This window comes from Lissotriton vulgaris, chromosome 7, assembly GCF_964263255.1.
Source record: "Lissotriton vulgaris chromosome 7, aLisVul1.2, whole genome shotgun sequence".
Lineage (NCBI taxonomy): Eukaryota > Metazoa > Chordata > Amphibia > Caudata > Salamandridae > Lissotriton > Lissotriton vulgaris.
The window spans coordinates 401,845,729-401,864,378 of record NC_141695.1 but is presented as its reverse complement, the minus strand read 5'-3'; the positions used below and the strand labels follow the sequence as shown (position 1 = coordinate 401,864,378).

The window sequence follows — 18,650 nt, the reverse complement described above, 5'->3', positions numbered from 1 at the left end:
GTGAAGAGTGTTCCACCAGGCTATTCTATCTGCTCTCTGAATGGATCATGCAGTACAGTTGGAGTGGATCCTGGGCAGAGATTGGCCTTTAAGCAGTGGATGTTGGGGCTGCTATCCAGTGGTAGATCATTTTGTTTTAGATGCTCTTTGAGTGCACCCTGTGGAGTGGTGCTGGGTATTTGATATTAATTTGATATTTATGTGCATTTGTAAAGCGCTAACGTTCGCTCCCAAGGGAGCATCATGGCGCTGGGCAAGCTGCGGAGAATAACTGAAAGAGTGAGGTGTGATGAAAGGGAGAAGCTAAATGGCTGCCAGGACAGAGGAGTCTGGTTGTTGGTAGACCCATGTCTTGAGAAGTTTTCTGAAGTTGTTCTCATTTTCTGTGGATCTGAGGTTGACAGGTAAATTGTTCCAGGCTTTGGCTGCCAGAACATTGAAGGATTTCCCACCCTTGGTCTTATATTTGAATCTGGGGATTAGAACCAGATTTGTCCCAGAGGATCTCAAGCAGCGCGGGGGGTTATAGCGCGTGAAACGATTTGCGAAGTAGCGGGGCCCTGTATTTTGCATGGTTTTGAAAACTGTAAGGAGCAGTTTAAAGAGGATTCTTTTATGCAGTGGCATCCAGTGCAGTGAATTTAGGGCTGCAGACGCTGATGACCTTCTGGGGAGTTGTAAAACCAGTCTAGCTGCAGCATGTTGGATGCTCTGCAGCTTTCTGAGAGTAGATTTTTTCACTCCGGCCATAAGGCCATTGCAGTAGTCAAGTCGGGAGAGTATGAGGGCTACCGCGACTGACTTTCTGGCTGCAATTGGGAGGAAGTCGAAAAATTTCTTCAGAGATTTTATTAGTCCAAAGCAGCGACCGGCAGTAATCTTAACGTGGTCATCGAAAGAAAGAGATGAATCGAATTGCACGCCTAGGTTTCTGGCTGATGGAACTGCACTTGGAGGGGCCTCTGATCCTAGGGGCCACCAATCTTTCGGGCAGAAAGAAAGATTTTTACCTAATGGGATGATTTCCGTCTTAGCACTGTTGCATCTAAGATGGTTAGTGTTTAACCACTTAAAGACATCAGAGAGGCAGTTTTTAAACCGGAGATCTGCGTCAGTCCGCTGTTTGTCAAAGGTGACGACCAATTGAGTGTCGTCAGCGTAAGACGTGACAAGAATCCCATGTGATTCTATCACAGCTAAGAGGGGAGCCATGTAGATATTAAAAAATAAAGGGCTCAATATGGACCCCTGGGGCACTCCAGATGTGATGAATTTTTCGCAGGATAGGTGGGGTCCAAGGGACACAGTCTGAGACCTATTTGATAGAAACGATGAGATCCAGGCCAAGGCTGTGTCTGTCACGCCGATCTCTCGCATTCGGTTAATCAGGATGGCATGCGAGATAGTGTCGAACGCAGCTGTGAGATCCAGCAGGATGAGGACTGCTTGCTTGCCCTCATCCTGCAGGAATTTGATGGAATCAGCAAGTTCGATCAGAGCTGTTTCGGTGGAGTGACCGGAGCGGAAGCCCGATTGCTGAGGGTGCAGGATGTCATGGGCTTCTGCAAAAGTTTTAAGCTCCTCATGCACTAAATGCTCCGTGACTTTGCCAAGAATGGGAAGTAAGGAGATGGGGCGCATGTTAGTCAAATCTGTTGGCGATTTGTTCTGTTTTTTCAACAGGGGTTTTACAGTGGCCTTCTTCCATTCAGCAGGTACAAGTCCGGATTCAAGGGATTCATTAATAATGGCATTAATGTAGGGATTGACTGTGTCGATCAGGTGATGTAGAATGATGGGGGGACAGGGATCAGTGGGCGCTCCTGATTTGCAGGCCAGGATTGCCTTGCTTGTCTGTTGCAGGGAGACAGATTTGAAACTGGAGAGAAGAGGGTAGTTGACTGTCACCTCTAAGGGGGTTGTCGAAGGAAGGGGAAAATCTTTCTGAATGTTGACAATTTTGTCAACAAAGAAATCTGCAATTTGATTGCAAAGGCTCTCTGAGGGAGGTATATCGGTGGTGAGGGCTTTCGGGTGAGTGCCTTTTATTGGATACACTGCTGGGACTGCTCTGTATGCAGGGGATCCTGGCGCTCTCAGGAATGGGTCACAAGGTATTGGGTGCTTTCTGAAGAGTAGATCCTGGTGTGCAGCTTTCCTCTTGGAGCACATCCTGTGCTGGAGTTCCAGTCAGCATTAGAGCTTGGTACTTTGTTGTTGAATGAGTCCCAAGACTATGCTGCTCTTAGAGGACTTCACTCAGGCAAGGTGAACGCCATAAAGAGTCACTCTTGTTGCTATTCTCTTGGTGGATCCTGGAGTAAGGGGGGCCTCTGCGGAATTGATCCTCAGCAGTGTTGCTCTCTGGAGAGTTAATCCTGAGGCTGCAGGTTCCCTTCGAGGAGTCAGTCCTGTTTTTTTTTCCCTGAGGAGTAGATCTTGGCTCTGCGGTGCTCTTTAAGGTGTAGCTACTGTAATAGTGTACTCTTCCAGAGTAGATCCTGGAACTGAGAGTGGTCTCTACTGGTCTCATTTGACATCCTGGCAGAGGAGGTGTTCTCTGATGTCATGTTCACCCCATCAGGATCAACAAGCACTACATAAATGCAAACCTTTTTCCCTCTTCTATCCCTCCGCTATCCTTCTCATTCCAAATAACTGACTAATATCCACCTCTCAAATTACTTTCCTATTTCACTATACTAATTCAACACTAACCTTTAGGGTTCCGGAGTAGCGTGCTACTTGCTGAAAAAGCGCTTTGATGCCTCGTATGGGGTAGTAAGCACTATATAAATGCAATTACAATACAATGCAATACAATTAAATTGCAGGGGAGGCGGGAGGGCAGTAAGGCATCTGCATGAAGATATAATATCCACCATAATGGGAGGCGTCAGGTATGGTTAACTTTCAGATACTGCCTCAATAGTGGCAAAAATAAACAAAGAAGGCTGGTCTGGACAACACAGAAATGTTGATAGCACAGTCACATATATTTTTATAGTAGCCACTTTCCTTCCATGTAATTGGTAGAAAAATGAAAGATAAATTCAGTACACATTTCTTGTGACATCTGGAATGTTTCATAATGTTAAAATGGTTCAATGACATGTTCCTCAAATGATTATTATGGTGAGCCCCTGACAAAGCCAGTAGGCTTATTTATATATTAATACACTGCTAGGCCCTGCTAAGCACAGGACAGTTTGAACTGTGGCGTGTCATGTCATAACGATGTGACTGAAAGGATTTCATTTTTCCAACTCAAACCAGTAAACATTCTAGCAACCTGTATAAATGGATTAGTTACAGGTTTTCGGACACCCAAGATGACGTCTGCAATCCTAGGTGGTGAGCAAAAGTTCCCAAGTTGCACCGCTCAAACTATCTGCGTGCATTGCAGTGTTTGGAAACTGGAGTGAAAGTAAGGGAACCCTGCAGCGAGAGCAGGTCGATCCTGTGCAAGAGAGGAAAAGGGCGAGACTTGATGAATTAGAACAGGTTGGTGTATCTAATCCTTCTTCCATATTCTGTGGTGATAAGAGTCTCCTGTGTTCATCTTTCTGCACCTTTTGTTGGACTCCTGAACGAAATAGGATAAAGCAGAGCCAGTGACTGACTGGACTCAGGCATCTGCCTGGGAGCCCTTCAGATGGAAGGGTATGACAAAAAACAGAAACATTGTCTATTTTGGGCCTCTGGCAAACAGATGCATGCATGGACACCTCAATCTGAGGAGGATATGTTTCATCCATTCTGATTAAGTTCCCACTGGTGGTCCTATAAAAAGAGGCAACTCAGGGAATGCGCCATTGCCGGGCCAAGTGCCACAGCTGAATCACTTCCCAACACTGAGTGACCGACCCAAAAAAGCCATGTCTGTTGATGTATTATGTAGTGGTGTTATGTCTGCAGCTCAAACACATTTATCTGTAGGAGCTACTATGACTTGCACCAGACGCCTGTGTTGTGATGTCGCAGAGGTCGGTGAGGAGACATTCAAAACCACAGAAGCCTGCAACTACAGCAGACTGAAGGGAGAACCCATCACCCAGAGAAGGAAACATCCACTAGTGCAGATCTACTAGTACAGAATCAGATATCTGTATCTGAGCTGAGAAGCTCCCCTGATGTTACGGTCACTGCTTCCTCAGTCACACTCATGCACCCTCATCCACCATATGGTAAATAGCATCAATAAAATGCATGAGGTTATTAGACCTATTATGCTTAGGACTTGTAGCACTAGAATAGATGTCTGAACCAGAAAAATCAGAAACATATTCTGAATATCCGCAATCCTCAGAGAAGAAATAGTCTTCCTGTGGCTCGTATGCAGTGCTACTCGTGAAAGTCATGAAATGAGACATTTGGGTGCGGATCATGAAGCCCAAGTCATGTAGAAGGGTTGCATTACACATGTTCAATGACAAGCCCAGAAGACCCTGTATCTTCACATTCCAATTATCCAAATATAGGAATACATAGACTCCTGATCCGTGCAATGAAACCACTATAACTGCCACCAACTTAAAAAAACCTGCAGTGCAGCTGTAAACTCTGACAGAAGGACCGTGAGCTGATAATGCTGAGACGTAAAGGTGAACCTTAGGTAAGGCCTGTGAGTGGGTCAGATTGGCAAATTTAAGCAGGCGCTGTGGAGACCCTATGACAAAAGTCACTCCCGACTTGAGAAACAGTATTTTGAATGTACCATGGAGCATGAAAAGATTTAAGAGTGAAAGTCACAGGCCTCTGCCCTGCATGCGGATTGCAGAAATAAGGAGATCAAAATCCCTTGCCCGTTTGATGCACATGCACCACCTCTTAGGCCACTTTATTCAAAAGGGCAAGAAATTCTGCCTCTAAAATCAAGGAGTATGCCAGAGAGCATGATATGGTGGAAGGAAGGTTGTCAACAACCCTAGACTCAGGGATCAAATCAGCTGGTCTCCTGATTTAGGCGAGCGTCCATCCCCTGAGAAGGAAGTGAAAAGTCTAGGGATTACCTTAGACAGGCATCTCTTCATGAAAACTCAAGCAAACAAGGTAGGCGGCAGGGGGCGTGGCCACGGCGGCGATCGGAATGGCTGCCTTTCCGTGAAGCTCCTCCACGCGGGCTCCTGATGGCGGCGGCCGAGATGTAAGCCGACATCCCAACTCCCCACATCCGCACGGATCCGAACACTGATGTCGCCCTGACCATCTGGGTGACTTTGGAGAACGCGGAGACGGCCTGAGGAGAGTGTATGGCGGAGGAGAATCGGGGCCTTCGGACCTCGGCGCCATCTTGTCTCACTGCGCCGGATTGCTGGTGAGTGCCGCGCGGGCCTGGTCGCTGGGCCTTCGCCCCCCTAAGACGTCGGCTGCGGTGGTTCCCGCGCGCCGCCCGTCCGATTCGGGCTCCCGGGTGGGGGCTCCTGGTTCCCGATACGTTCGCGGCCCTTCGGCCTGCGGGGTGCCGGGACCGGGGCCTCAATTTTCGGGCCTGGGCCGGATGTTGGGCGGCAGGCGGGGACGCTCGCGGTGAGACGGCGGGGGTGTACGTGCTCGGGGGTCGGGCTACCGTGGGGCGCTGTTACGCGATTCTCGGTGGCCCCGCCTAGTAAACACTCGTGGGACAATCGGACCCCTCCATTACTCCTGCTCCACTCGACGGGAGAGGGCCGCTCCCCAACCCACCACATCCTGAGGGTGCAATCTACACTTCGAACCATACATCGGACCCTGGGCCAGCAGTGTATACCCCAGCCCTCACTCACCTGGCCCCACGCTGACTGGTCGCTGAGCCTCTACTGTTTTTTCTGGCGCTTGGTACTGCTCTACCGCTCCCCCATTTTGCCGGAACACCCACGCCACCACTCCCGGCACAGCTTCGCCTTGCGGGCGGCCGAGGCGATGGGGAAGAGGGATCCCAACCAGAGGAAGCTCAGCTTCGACAAAACTCCCCTCCTCTCCACGGACCCTCCGCCTGGTTCGGCAGCCGGTGCCTCCAGCGCTACGGACTTGGGAGATGCGGCGGCAATGGTCGCCTCCATGATGGGTGAAATGCACCCAGGCTTTAAAGCGCTCGACACCCGCTTCGACAGCCTGGAACAGAAACTGGCGGACATGAGGTCTAAGGTGCAGGCCCATGACAGAAGGCTCGATGTGGCTGAATCGCGAATATCAGACATCGAAGATGGCGCATCGAAATTGCTTAAGCGTCTGGAGCGGGTCGAGAACATTTTGAAAGACGTGGCCATTAAAAACGAAGATTTGGAAGTGCGCAGTAGGCGAAATAACATTCGCATCCTTGGCGTGGCAGAAACAACGGCCACGGGTCGATTCGACGTTTTTGTCGAAATCTGTTGATCGAACTATTTGGCAGAGACACCTTTACCACAGGCTTTGTTGTTGAGCGTGCACATCGGTCTCTGGGGCCTAAACCTAAACCTGGCCAACTACCAAGGCCCATCATCGCCAGGATCATGAACTTTCGAGACCGCGACGCTGTGCTGCGCGCAGCACGAGAGACTGGAGAAATACAGTGGCAAGGCAGCAAGCTGTCCTTCTTTCCAGACTTCACATTAATGGTACAGGAGGCACGTCGCAAATATAACGGAGTTAAATCCGCTCTCCAAAACTTAGGCCTGAAATACGGCATGCTCTACCCAGCCAGACTGAAGGTGGATGTGAATGGTAGATTTCGGATTTTTGACTCTCCAGCTGAGGCCCAAGATTTCTGCCACAACTACAAGAAGCAGGGCTCAGCAGTTTTATTTTATTGGTCATGTAAGTACGACACTAGCTGCGCGTGTCGTTTGAGCAATCAGTCGCATGCACACTTGCTACAGACTAAGTCAATAATGGCACTATGGCCAGGAAAGGTCTACAGACTGGTCCCTCCAAACTAACTTTGATGTCTTGGAATGTCTTGGAATGTCCGGGGCTTGAACACTACAAGGAAACGCAAACAGGTGCTGGCATATGCGGCGCGACATGGGGTGGACGTCCTCTTTTTGCAAGAAACTCATTTGATACAGCAGGACGTGGCATCGGTGGCTAGAGGGTGGGGGGTCACACAGAGTGTTTTCTTGCTATAATAGGTTTGCTAGAGGCACTGTGATCCTTGTGCACAAGCGAGTCCCGTTTGTAATGACTGGCAGCAAAACGGATGGGGAGGGAAGATATGCACTTGTTATGGGTGTGTTGTTCGGGTACAAGATTGCATTGGTGGGTGTGTATGGTCCGAATGTGGATAACTCTGCTTTTTTTCAGGATTTACAGTTGACGCTGCTTCACTCTGACATTGACTTGTTGGTTCTGGGTGGAGATTTCAACATATTGATGAACCCCGACAGAGACAGCACCTCCCCCTCTCCTGACTGCAAACCCAGGTCACGTGCTGTGTTGGCGGAAATTTGTTCCCCTTTCTCTTTAGTGGACATAGAGACTAGATTGCACCACCACACTCCAGCATATACGCATCACTCTGGCTTTCATAACACCAGCACTCGTATTGATTATTGGCCCCTGTCCCCGGGTGTCGCAGGTTGGGTTGTAGGCCTTTCCACGCTGCCTCCCACCCTCTCAGACCACTCTCCCATTGTTCTGACCCTTGAAATCCCCAGATTGGGAGGTTACGAAAGACAGTGGCGATTCCCTGGTAGGGCTCTGTTAGACCTGACTTTCAAGGAGGACATACGAACTGCTATTGACGACTACTTTGACATTAATACTGGCTCTGTTACCTCCTGGTCCACGCTATGGGAGGGCTTTAAGGCCACATTACGTGGGGTCTGCATCACCAAAAGTGTGGGCTCCTTGCGGGAGATTCGCTCCACCCTGACCCGCATTGAGGCGGATATCCTTAAAGTGGAGAAAGAGGCCCTCGAGCATCGTTCGGCAGACCACGAGGCAAACGCCTGGCATTGCTTTTAGAATTTAGAGATGTAGCGGACAGGGAGGTAAAGTTCATGGGCAAATACTACACAGCGCGGCAATACGGTGAGGGAGATAGGCCTGGCAGACTACTAGCGCAAATGCTTCGCCCACCACACCAAGCTGCTTAGATCACTGAGGTACTTGACGAACAGGGTGCACTGCAACACTCCACTCCAGAGATTTCCAACACCTTCCTGTCATATTACAAGACTCTCTACACTTCCACACTCACAGGGGAGCACTGTCATCCGGGTTCCTACTTGAATGAAATCGCCATGGTATACTTGGAAAAAAACATGCAGGAGTTTTTAGCCATGCCCATTGAACCGGATTTCATTAATGAGGCGATCGATTCCTTGCGCAGCTCTTCTGCTCCCGGCCTTGACGGCTACACGGCTGACTTCTATAAAGAGTACAAAGAAGAACTAGTGCCTAAACTGATCGAAGTGTACGCAGAAGCATTGGAGTCGGGCATTCTTCCACCCACGCTTCGGGAAGCGGTTATTGTTCTACTTCCCAAACAGGGCCGTGACCCCTCGTTGTGCAGCTCATATAGACCCCTGTCCCTCTTGAACCTCGATTACAAAATTCTGGCCAAAGTCCTGGCAATTCGGCTGGCACTATTAGTGGAAACTATAATTTCACCGGCTCAGTCCGGATTCGTACCTCACCGATCCACTTCTTTAAACCTTCGGACACTATTTTCGGTTTTACACAGGATAGACCCCTCCACACCGGCTGCAGCAGTGTTCCTGGACGCGGAGAAAGCGTTTGACACCCTGGAGTGGCCCTTTTTTCTGTCTATTATGAGGAAAATGGAGATGCCTGCTATGTTTGTTGCGACGGTTGAGTTGCTGTACTCGGTTCCCACCGCCCGCATACGACTCAACTGCACTATAACTGAAAACTTCACACTCTCACGTGGCATCAGGCAGGGCTGTCCCCTATCCCCGCTCCTGTTCATCTTAGCGATGGACCCCCTGGTGCGGCATTTCCAGGAGAAACATTTACACCGTGGTCTCCAGTTTCGCACCGGCCCCCTGCTGATCTCGCTGTATGCCGATGACACAGTACTGTATGTTTGCACTCCCCAGTCCAACCTTGAAACACTATTGACGGAGCTTTCCCGATTTGGCGACTACTCAGGCCTTAAAATAAATTGGCATAAGTCAGTAATTTTCCCCCTCACCCCCTCCACCGTACAGTGGACCTGCTCGTTCCCTTTGGAATGGTGCACGGACTCTGTGAAATATTTGGGAATACATGTTCACCTCAACACGGTTTCCATTGTCCGACTGAACTACGGTCGCGCCCTTGATTTTTTAGAAGACAATACGGAGCGCTGGATACGCCTCCCACTGTCTATGGCTGGACAGATTGCCATCATTAAAATGATTGTACTTCCCAGGTTTTTTTTATCTATTTAACAATCTTCCGATTCCCCTCACCAAGATTTTTTTCTCCCAACTCCGCTCCTCCCTTCTGTGCCTGGTATGGGGAGGCAAGAACCCACGCGTGGCCTGGCGACCACTAACACTCCCTTACGACCGAGGCAGCTTCGGAGTGCCAGACTTTTCTTTGTACTATCTGGTGGCACAGTGCGCTTATGCGTACCCTTGGTTTCACCCTGATGCCAGGATACCCTACTTGAGACCAGAGGCTGACTTGGCACTCCCTGTGGCCCTCTCCTCCATCCTTCCTAAAGGTCTTCCCCGGGACCCGCAGGACATACAGCCTTTGTCCACTACTTGCTGGGCCTGGGACAAACTTCACCGCCACTTACGGCTCGAAAAGCTATACTCACCTGCATTACCGTTGCCCAATCCCCACTGGCTCCCCATCACAGGTGATTCGGTGGTACGACGCACACTCTCCAAATACGAACTACACACTGTGGGCGACCTTTTCCCGGACGGACATGCCTTTTCTCTCACTGAGGATCCGCGCTTCACAGACAGGACCTTCATGGACTCATTCACACTGACTAGACTTCGCTCGATGCTTAGAGCCGAATTTCCCACATTCCCGCTTCCTCCTGATGACAACCCCACGCTCACATTCATAATACAACACCAAACTGGGGCGCATGTAGTGTCTAAGCTATACAAACTATGTCTGGCCTCAATTCCTTCACTAGACTCTAAGGTGCGCGCTGACTGGGAGAACGACCTAGGTATTCCAATCACGGACGACCAGTGGGCAGCGTGCTGTGCCACCACGAGAGATGTGTCCATTAATGCCAGACACAAACTTATACATTTCAAATACCACACTCCAACACTCGCCCATAGACTTGACCCAAACAGACCGCACACTTGCCCTAAATGCCACGGCCCACAGGCTGACTTTTCCCATCTTTCCTGGACTTGCCCGAAATTGCACACCTACTGGCTTCAGGTGCATCGGGTTTTGGGTGAAATGCTTGACATGGTCCTCCTGCCCACTCCTGAAATTGCGCTGCTCGGCTATGTCGCCGAATTCCCACGCCCGATAAGGAAGTTGGCATCCATTGGCTTCCTCTTAGCTAAACGAGAAGTGGCGCTGCTCTGGTGTGCTAGACGAGCTCCTACTGTTCGCACTTGGCTTCGCAGCATGGCATACTGCAATGTAAACAGCGTTGAATACTCTGAGAAGGTTCCTACAGCCTCCCGGCCGCTTGACATCTGGGGAACATATCGGAAATACATCGCAAAAATAACCCATAAGACGCAATCCCAATCCATTACTTCCTTTGTCCCTACGGGGTGGGGTAAGCAGTGTCACAACGACACCTGACGACTCCTTCTGGCACTATTTGGCATTAGGGCATGCCTGACTGGCACTATTGGGCCATGTGGCTGGCTGCTCCGGTCATATTGGGTGTACAACCTATGGCCGCATTGACTGTTTCCTTTCACACTAGGAGGTTCCGACATCATCTATGTGACATTTGACTAATGCTGGATCTGGGACTTACAGTCACCTTGCTCCATTTGATATGTGCCATGCTCTATACCAATCACGAATTTGTGCTGACTAGTTTGCTGGATACAGCTCGCAGCTTTATTGACCTCCATCATCGTATGTACATGTGTGACCGCTTTTTCTTTCTTTCTATTATGGTTTATCTTTTATTTTCTCGTTTTCTTAAAAAGCAAAAATGTATCATTGTTATGAGTCAATTGATCAGTTTGCAATCCCACTGTACTGTGCCGCACTCCCGGCTTTACCACCGAACACTTTGCATATATGCGAGAGATAACTCAATGTATGTAATGATTGGATTGCTTTTCTGTGTAAGAAACAGATTTACAAAAAAAAAACCAAGGTAGGCGGCAGCTTTTTGGGTCTCCTCAGACCTTTGAGAAAGACCTTGAAATGGCTCCCCATGGAGAATAGAAGAATTGGTATTCCAGGGCTGATCATTTACCACCTTGAGTATCGGAACTCACTCTACTTGGGCAATCCAACATTAGTTACAAAAAAACTCCAGGTCATTCAGAATGTGGCTGCTCGAATGCTGTTTGGGATTCCTAAAAAGCAATCAGCTAGAGCAGCTCTCAGGTCTCTTCATTGGTTGCCCTTTAACCCTAGGGTACAATCTAAGGCACTCTGCATCACACATCGGGCAAAATATAAGGAGGGCCCACAGATTCTGCCGCAGCTGATCAGTCCCCACTTCACCAATAGAGCTCTCAGATCTAATAATTGGGGCCTTCTTACTGCTCCAATGGCTGGAAGAGCTAGAAGTGGAGGTCGTTCGTTCTCTTTTCTTGTTTCCAAACTGTCATTAATTGCCCATCAATCTGAGAGTGGAAGAGAACTTCCTGACCTTTATAAAGAAGTTAAAACCCCACCTTTTTCCTCGGTCTCCTTAGGTAATCATACTTGTGCTAGTCCAGACAGCGCTGGGAAATCCTGATAGGGTACCCATGCGCTTTATAAGTCTGGCAAATAGCATAGAATAGGAAGGTGGTCTGGAGAAGAGGGCAGGAAGAGTAGGGAGCAAAGCCAAACATGACAAAACAGAAGTGCTCGTCTTGGAGAAGCAAAAGCCCACTCCATGTGTTGAATTGGTAACAAAATGCCAACAGGCCTATACAAAAAAACAGCCTGCCACTGCATCAAAGAGAGTGCCATGGGCCTGAAAGTCAACCTGTAAGCAGACGAGGATGAAGGCCAGGTTACATACTGTTAATGTTGCTCCTTTTGTGGTGCTCTAGAGGAACATGGGCATTATTTGCTTGTGGTTGGGGGCAACCAGAGAGGTAGCAGGCACCGACAGGAGCCCAACACTAGTTTAAAGACTTGTAAAACTCTAGATCTCTCGGGTATCCAAATTCATTGCCTTGGGAGATGTTTCGTTAATGTTAAGCACTGCTCCAGCTGAGGCTGTTGCTCACAGGCTCCATATTCAATGTGGGAACAAGACTGGCAGAAAATGTTCTATGTGTAATGCTATAGTATATGCACATAATAGTTCAAATACATTAGTACTCATGGTAGAGAAAGTTAAATCCAGTGCACATTTCTTGCAACATCTGGAATGATTTATAATGTTGAAATGGTTCAATTACATGTTCTGCAATTGATTGGCATGTTCTGCAATTGATTAATATAATGCCACCGTGACAAAGCCAGTAGGTTTGCCTTTTAATAATGTGCCTCCAATATTTTGTGTTAGGCACATGGTGGTTGTGTTGGAGGGATATTTCATTTTTTTCACTTTATAGATTTTAAAATCTTCTGACCAAATACAAGCAATGTAGCTTCACATTACAAGGTTCGCTGGAATAACTTGATTTTTTGAGTCCGGAAATTTTCAAGCATCATAGGGTCTGACTTCAAAATGGCATCTTGTCTTAAGGATAGGACTGTCCTCAAAACTGCTTCTACGTGTTACTACCAACGGGGTAGCTTCCCATGTATTCTCATTGATATTTTGCTCTATTGTGTTCCTTTTCTTGCCTGCCCATGAGGCAGAAAGCAGTAATTGTCCTTAAAGGTCAGCATGTTGCCTATACCGCTATACGTGTATGAACATCTATTACTAGTATTGAAAGGAGGTTACCTCCTTCGAGGCTTCTATATCCACTGGTTCTATGAGTTGTGATCCGTTCAACAATGATGCCCTCTCTACTGTGTTTATTATCTTTAGAACTTCCAAAGTCTCGATCATATCCATCTTTTCCTACAGCGCTGAGTCGGTCCTAATAGAAATTGAGGCATAGAACATTTCCATTCAGATGCCAGTGTCGGGATCATCTCCTATCGGTTTTCATCTTCTGAAAGCCCTATACCAAGACAGAATACTCTAAATGTAACCCCAGCAGGGGTCAAAACGCTCCTGGAGTGGATAATATACCCAATATGTTGCCTTTTGAACTGGAAAAAATTCTTTAAGAAGTGACCGTGGGAACAGCACAGAATACCCTAATGGCTGCCCATCAGAGTGCAGCAATAATCCAACTTGCCATTTTCTGCTAGGTTTGCTTTCACTTTTGTTACTAAACATTTCTCTTTTTTCTTCCTGTGGTTTTGCAACATACATTGTGTATGCCCTTTGAGCAGGTATAAAACATTTTGATCGACACCCATCCCCTAGCAAGGTGACCCAATACTGGAGGGGTTTGGGCAGAGAGATGTAGGGAACAGGAAAGAAGGGGGAAAGACAACGGCCCCCACAACGCTAAGGATGCCTGGCCTCCACCTTGGGGGTGCCCAGGAGTGGACGCCTCACAGGGAAAGCCAGGACGGGTTCCACAGCGGTATTCATACAAGCGCCTTGAGACCCTTGTGGGTGAGTAGTGCACTATACAAGTATCAATTTACATTACATTACATTTGGGTAGAATGTGTATTATGTTTGTATTTGTTGTGCTGTACTTATGAAGAATGAAGCAGATACTGTCTCAAGCAGAAGAGGTGGGGAAAGCCCAGTTGACTGACAAGGAGTTGGAGAGAGGCAACCCCGCCTGCCCCCAACGTGTGGTTGGGAGCAAGGAGAGGAGGTCAAAGGGTAGGCCTAATTCCAAACAGAGCATAAGAAACTACAGCGGAGCCAACAGTCCTCGAGGAGGCACCATGTTGTAAGATGACAAGCTGGACTAAGCAGGATCTAACTACCTGAGGGAAGCTGGGAACAATCTTTGACCATTAGAACGTGCCCTGCTATCAAAAAGGCGAGGAAGGACGAAGTCAGTCAGATCGGGTGCACGAAAAAAGGGCGGAAAGGTACCTGTCAGACCAGCGGGTCAGGGCCGGCCCTAGGCATGTGCAAACTGTGCACCTGCACAGGGCCGCCAAACCCCAGGGGCCACCACGACGAGGATCGGATCGGAAGCCGAAGGATCACTGGCGGCCCCCTGGCAGGATTTGGCGGCCTCCGGGCAATGGCAGCGTGAGCGTTGTTGTCTTCAATTCATAGGTGACTGCATCATCCCCGACCTGTGAGTGAATTGTTCACTTGGGAGCAGGGGCGTAACAAAGGCCCACGTAGTGCGGGGGGGGGGGGGCCTGTGCTGCAGGGGGCCCCTCAGCCTCTTCATGAATGAAATGCCCGGCTGGCGGCCTCTTAATAAAATGGTGCGCCATGCGTGCTGCACTCACACCTCGGGGGCCTCCCGCTCCAGGGGCCCCATAACACAGACTCTCTTCATGAATTAAATGGCCGGCTGACAGCCTCCAAATAAAATGACATGGTGCGCATGCACACCTCCGGGGGCCCCGCGCTCCAGGGGCCCCCTCACAGACTCAGCAGCCTTTCATTAATTAAATGGCCGGTGGCCCGGGCCGACTGGCAGCCTCTTAATAAAATGGTCAAGGTGCGCACGCAACGCCTGTGCCCCGGCCGGGCCTCCGGTGATGTCGATGATGAGATGTGCAAATAGTGAACGGGGTAATGAAGTGATTAATTTGCACTGTCACTCAAACACACACACTAAATGGTGGTGGTGTGCGACCCCGGCCAGGACCGAGCCTCTGCCTGACTGAGGATCTTTATTAATTTATTAAATTGTGGCGGGTGCGTGTGGGCGGCGCGCTGGTGTCATCGCGAGTGGGCCGGCAGGGGCTGATGACCAACCAATGCCTTTTATTTGAAATTAGTTGTCAGACATGCGCATTGGGAAGCGGCGCGCCCGCAATTTAAAGTGCACTTGATGGTAAGACTTGTGAGCCTGAGGGCGAGGCATCGTGACCCAGCCACGCTATGTCTAACGCCCTGGCCAGACACTGAAAAGGACCGTCACCGGCCCCGGGCCATAATTTAAATTATTACTAGCCATGGGCCCTGCTGCAGTGCCTGGCTAGCTTGCCTTTGCCCTGCCTTTTGTCCTGCCAGTTCGCCCCTGCCTTTGAGTCTGAAGCTGCAGGCCTGCCCTCAAGTCAGTCAGGTGAGTCTGCCCGAGGCATGCGAGGGGGGGCCCGCGCTCCAGGGGCCCACTCACTCAGCAAGCCTTTTATGACTTCTGCTGCTTATGAATGAAATGGTGCGCACCACGCCCGCCACCAGTGACACGGCCTCTTATAATAAATGAAATCGTGCGCACGCACGCTGGGCCCCAGCCGGGCCTTAGAGGCACTTCATGAATTAAATGGTGCCTGTTTCGGATATTTGTATGATTCCAAGTGTATAACTTAGACATGACTCTGATACATGGAAGTCATTTAACAATTATTTCTTACGCTGTGCACCAGTTAATTTAGAGTTTCTCGTTCCTCAAATGAGTGTAATTTCTCACATTTTTATGTTTTTCCTTATCTTTATAGCTTGATTTTGCGCGCAAGAAAATGTCACTCATGTTCATTAAAATGTCACTCATAATTACTCTGAAATTATGAAAATGTCACACATGGCAATCTGAAACCTTGGCAGCTATGCTCTTCCTATAGTTTAGAGGTGTGCAAACTTAATTGATCACTGATATATTCAACAATTAAAGAGAGTCTTATGGAAACATGGTGGCAGCTTGACTGACACATATTGGAATGGTGTATCTACTCTGATTAGTTTGGAATTACAGGCAGGACCCTTAAGAAAATACAGCGGCCCAAAGTACATTGTTGGTCCTTTTTTAGAATTTCTCTATCTGTAATGTTGAATGGATGATTTATTGAAGGTCCCAAGATTTAAGTTTGAGGGAACTTTAGATGGAAGACATGTCCAAATGAGACCCGAAAAATTGTCACGGGTCGAAAAGTCGACATCCCATCCCTACATTGCTTTCAAGAATTACAGGGTTCCCTAGAAGATACTGTATATGTGCAGATAGGATCTCTACTTTTGTTTATTTCCCAAAAATGTGTATGCAACCCTAGGTTCTGTTCAGAGTCTTGTTCCATGTTTTATAAATATTTGTTCACTGTGAGCACTGCGTCATCTTCAGTAATTTTGAGACATAAGAAATTTATATTGTTTCTATACCACAATTGTAAGACTTAAAAACGTTTTTTGTTGTAAATCAAACAATCATCTAACGACTTTTCTGGACGTATTATTAAAACTCCTTCCTGAGCTCCGCCCTGTCCGGACCCCCTCTTCCGGGGCCCCCACCTACGCTCCCTGCACAGAGCCACCATGAGCCTAGAGCCGGCCCTGAGCGGGTGGTTAAAACAACAAGCTGAAAAATAAAAACGATGCAAATGGGCTATCAATTAATACAAATTGTATTGCTTGCTTAGGCCTTGCGAATGTTTGTTGTTACTGATCACATTATTATCCTCTGCATACAACCCAAATGGTAACTCAGAATTACATGTACACATACAAATGATTCTAAATCCCCCCAGACCCAAATGCTACTTAAGGTGGCCGCCCTGAGACATGCAAACACAAGCGAGCTACGACCCTTAAACATAAGAGGGCAAGGCAGTGGGGTGGGCGGGGTTGGGACACCAACAGAGGTACAATCGTGACCCTCACATTGCGGGTGTTATTTTCTGAAAGCAATTACCTGTAGGCGCTCCATAATAGAGAAGTAGGGAGGGAGAAGAGAGGCATCAAGACGCTCCACAAAGGATAAGAAGGATTGCTTGTCAGCTTCATTCGACAAGTGCAGTTCCTGGAAACAGAGCCAGAACGGGTTCAATATAATGCACTACGTGCAATATTTTTATACATTTATCCGTAGCATCAATTCCCCCCAAAAAGGGGCATGAACAGTAACATTATAGCCCTTTAACCTTGGGTGATGCCACATGACCATAACTCATATGCCATTTTAGACTCTGATCTCTCATGCCCTATGACCTTGAGGACAGTATGAATAGAAAAAGTTAGTGATACGGCAATAGAGTGAATACCCTAATTAATGAATCCCTGGTGCTTTGGCATCATCACAGCACATTTATTAAGAATACATCAACACAAAGAATGTATAGGTTCTAGTTGATGTCAAACACAACAACTGTACACATGACAATCCACAAAGTTACATATACAAAACTCACTCCAAACAAACAATTTAACACAAATTATTTAGATATACAGAAAACATGTGTCGCAAAGTTTTCAATCCCTAACGGCTGGTTGAACAATTATTTCGCTACCCTCAATCTTCCTATTAGTTTATCAGATGTGGCTATGCCGTTCATTTTTCAGAGAGTCCCCAATGGAGATAGTCTGCATGAGGCGCACATATGAGGAAACGTTTTCTCCTCCTTATTCTCAAATGTGTGCGCTAGTTGTTCTTAACCAGCTTTTGTCAAATAAGTGAAGACTCCTCCAGCGTGAGAGTGGACGAGTTTCGGCCTAAGAATGTCAGCCTCTTCAGGACAAAAGAAAGACAGAGTACTGATGGAAGGGCAGACCGTCTGAAAAAAAAATTGCTGTATCGGATTCAAATTCTTCAGAAGCAAGGACACAGGCACGCAGGTGTAGTACTAAAACTGAGAATTAATCTTTAGCGGATCTGTGTGCGAGGTCCCAACTAATGGAGCCGGATGTGAACGGATGGTTCCAACCAAAGGAGCCGCACCAGGCCGTATGTTAATATCGGCCTCTGCCGCCTTCAGACGCTAGCTATCACTAAACCGGGCATGGTCACAGACAGAATCTCAATTAGCTATTCATGTATTTTTATGTGTGCAGTTGTTGTGTTGTTTTTTTTTGTTGTTTTTTTTCAATTTCACATTTTTTAATATAGAAAGTGTTATGCTGTGTAACCTTTACAAACATGAAATAAACATTATAGCCATTCCACCCTTTCCAAGTGCAGTGTCTAGTAGTGGTACAGTCCCATTTTCTAAAGGTCTTCCGTATTAAAGGTCGTGTGCTGCGTGTGTTCAGTATAGGATGCTCCTTCATTTTTAGATTCAAGAACTTTAGTAGGCGAGGCACATCCCTCTGAAACAGAGCCTGAATTCCCTGAATCCTGCCCTGTTGCTTCAAATTACTCTGTGGACTTTCTCCATGACGCTAAATTCTCTTCTGCATGCTCATCTACCCTACATCAGCCTAGCCTGAGCTCCTCTGCTACAGCCCATTCTTTCACATCCAAATCATCGCTACTTGCCGTTTTGCTAGTAATAGCTCCTGTTGTGTGAATCGCGATTGCATTTTTCTTCCCTTAAGTTAAGTATACCCAATAAACACGCTGTAGGTTCTGGCCTTAGTGCCACTCCCCCCACAAACTGTAGTGTCTCAACCACCCAGCCCCAGTAAGTATGTACTGTGTACTGTGGGACAATCCCGGGCCAGGTGTAGAAATGTTGCAGGAGCTATTTGGCATTGTGGACATGTA

The 18,650-nt window shown here is 47.9% G+C and overlaps 1 protein-coding gene across 2 annotated transcripts in view; it reads right to left on the bottom strand.

Moving 5' to 3' along the window:
- The window catches only part of TMEM143 (transmembrane protein 143), a 266,670-nt gene that overhangs the window by 121,805 nt on the left and 126,215 nt on the right, over positions 1-18,650 (bottom strand). For both annotated transcript variants that reach the window (XM_086930357.1, XM_086930356.1), the window contains exon 3: positions 16,863-16,970. In XM_086930357.1, the coding sequence (XP_086786483.1) occupies positions 16,863-16,970 (108 nt within the window). The remainder of the gene's footprint in view (positions 1-16,862; positions 16,971-18,650) is intronic.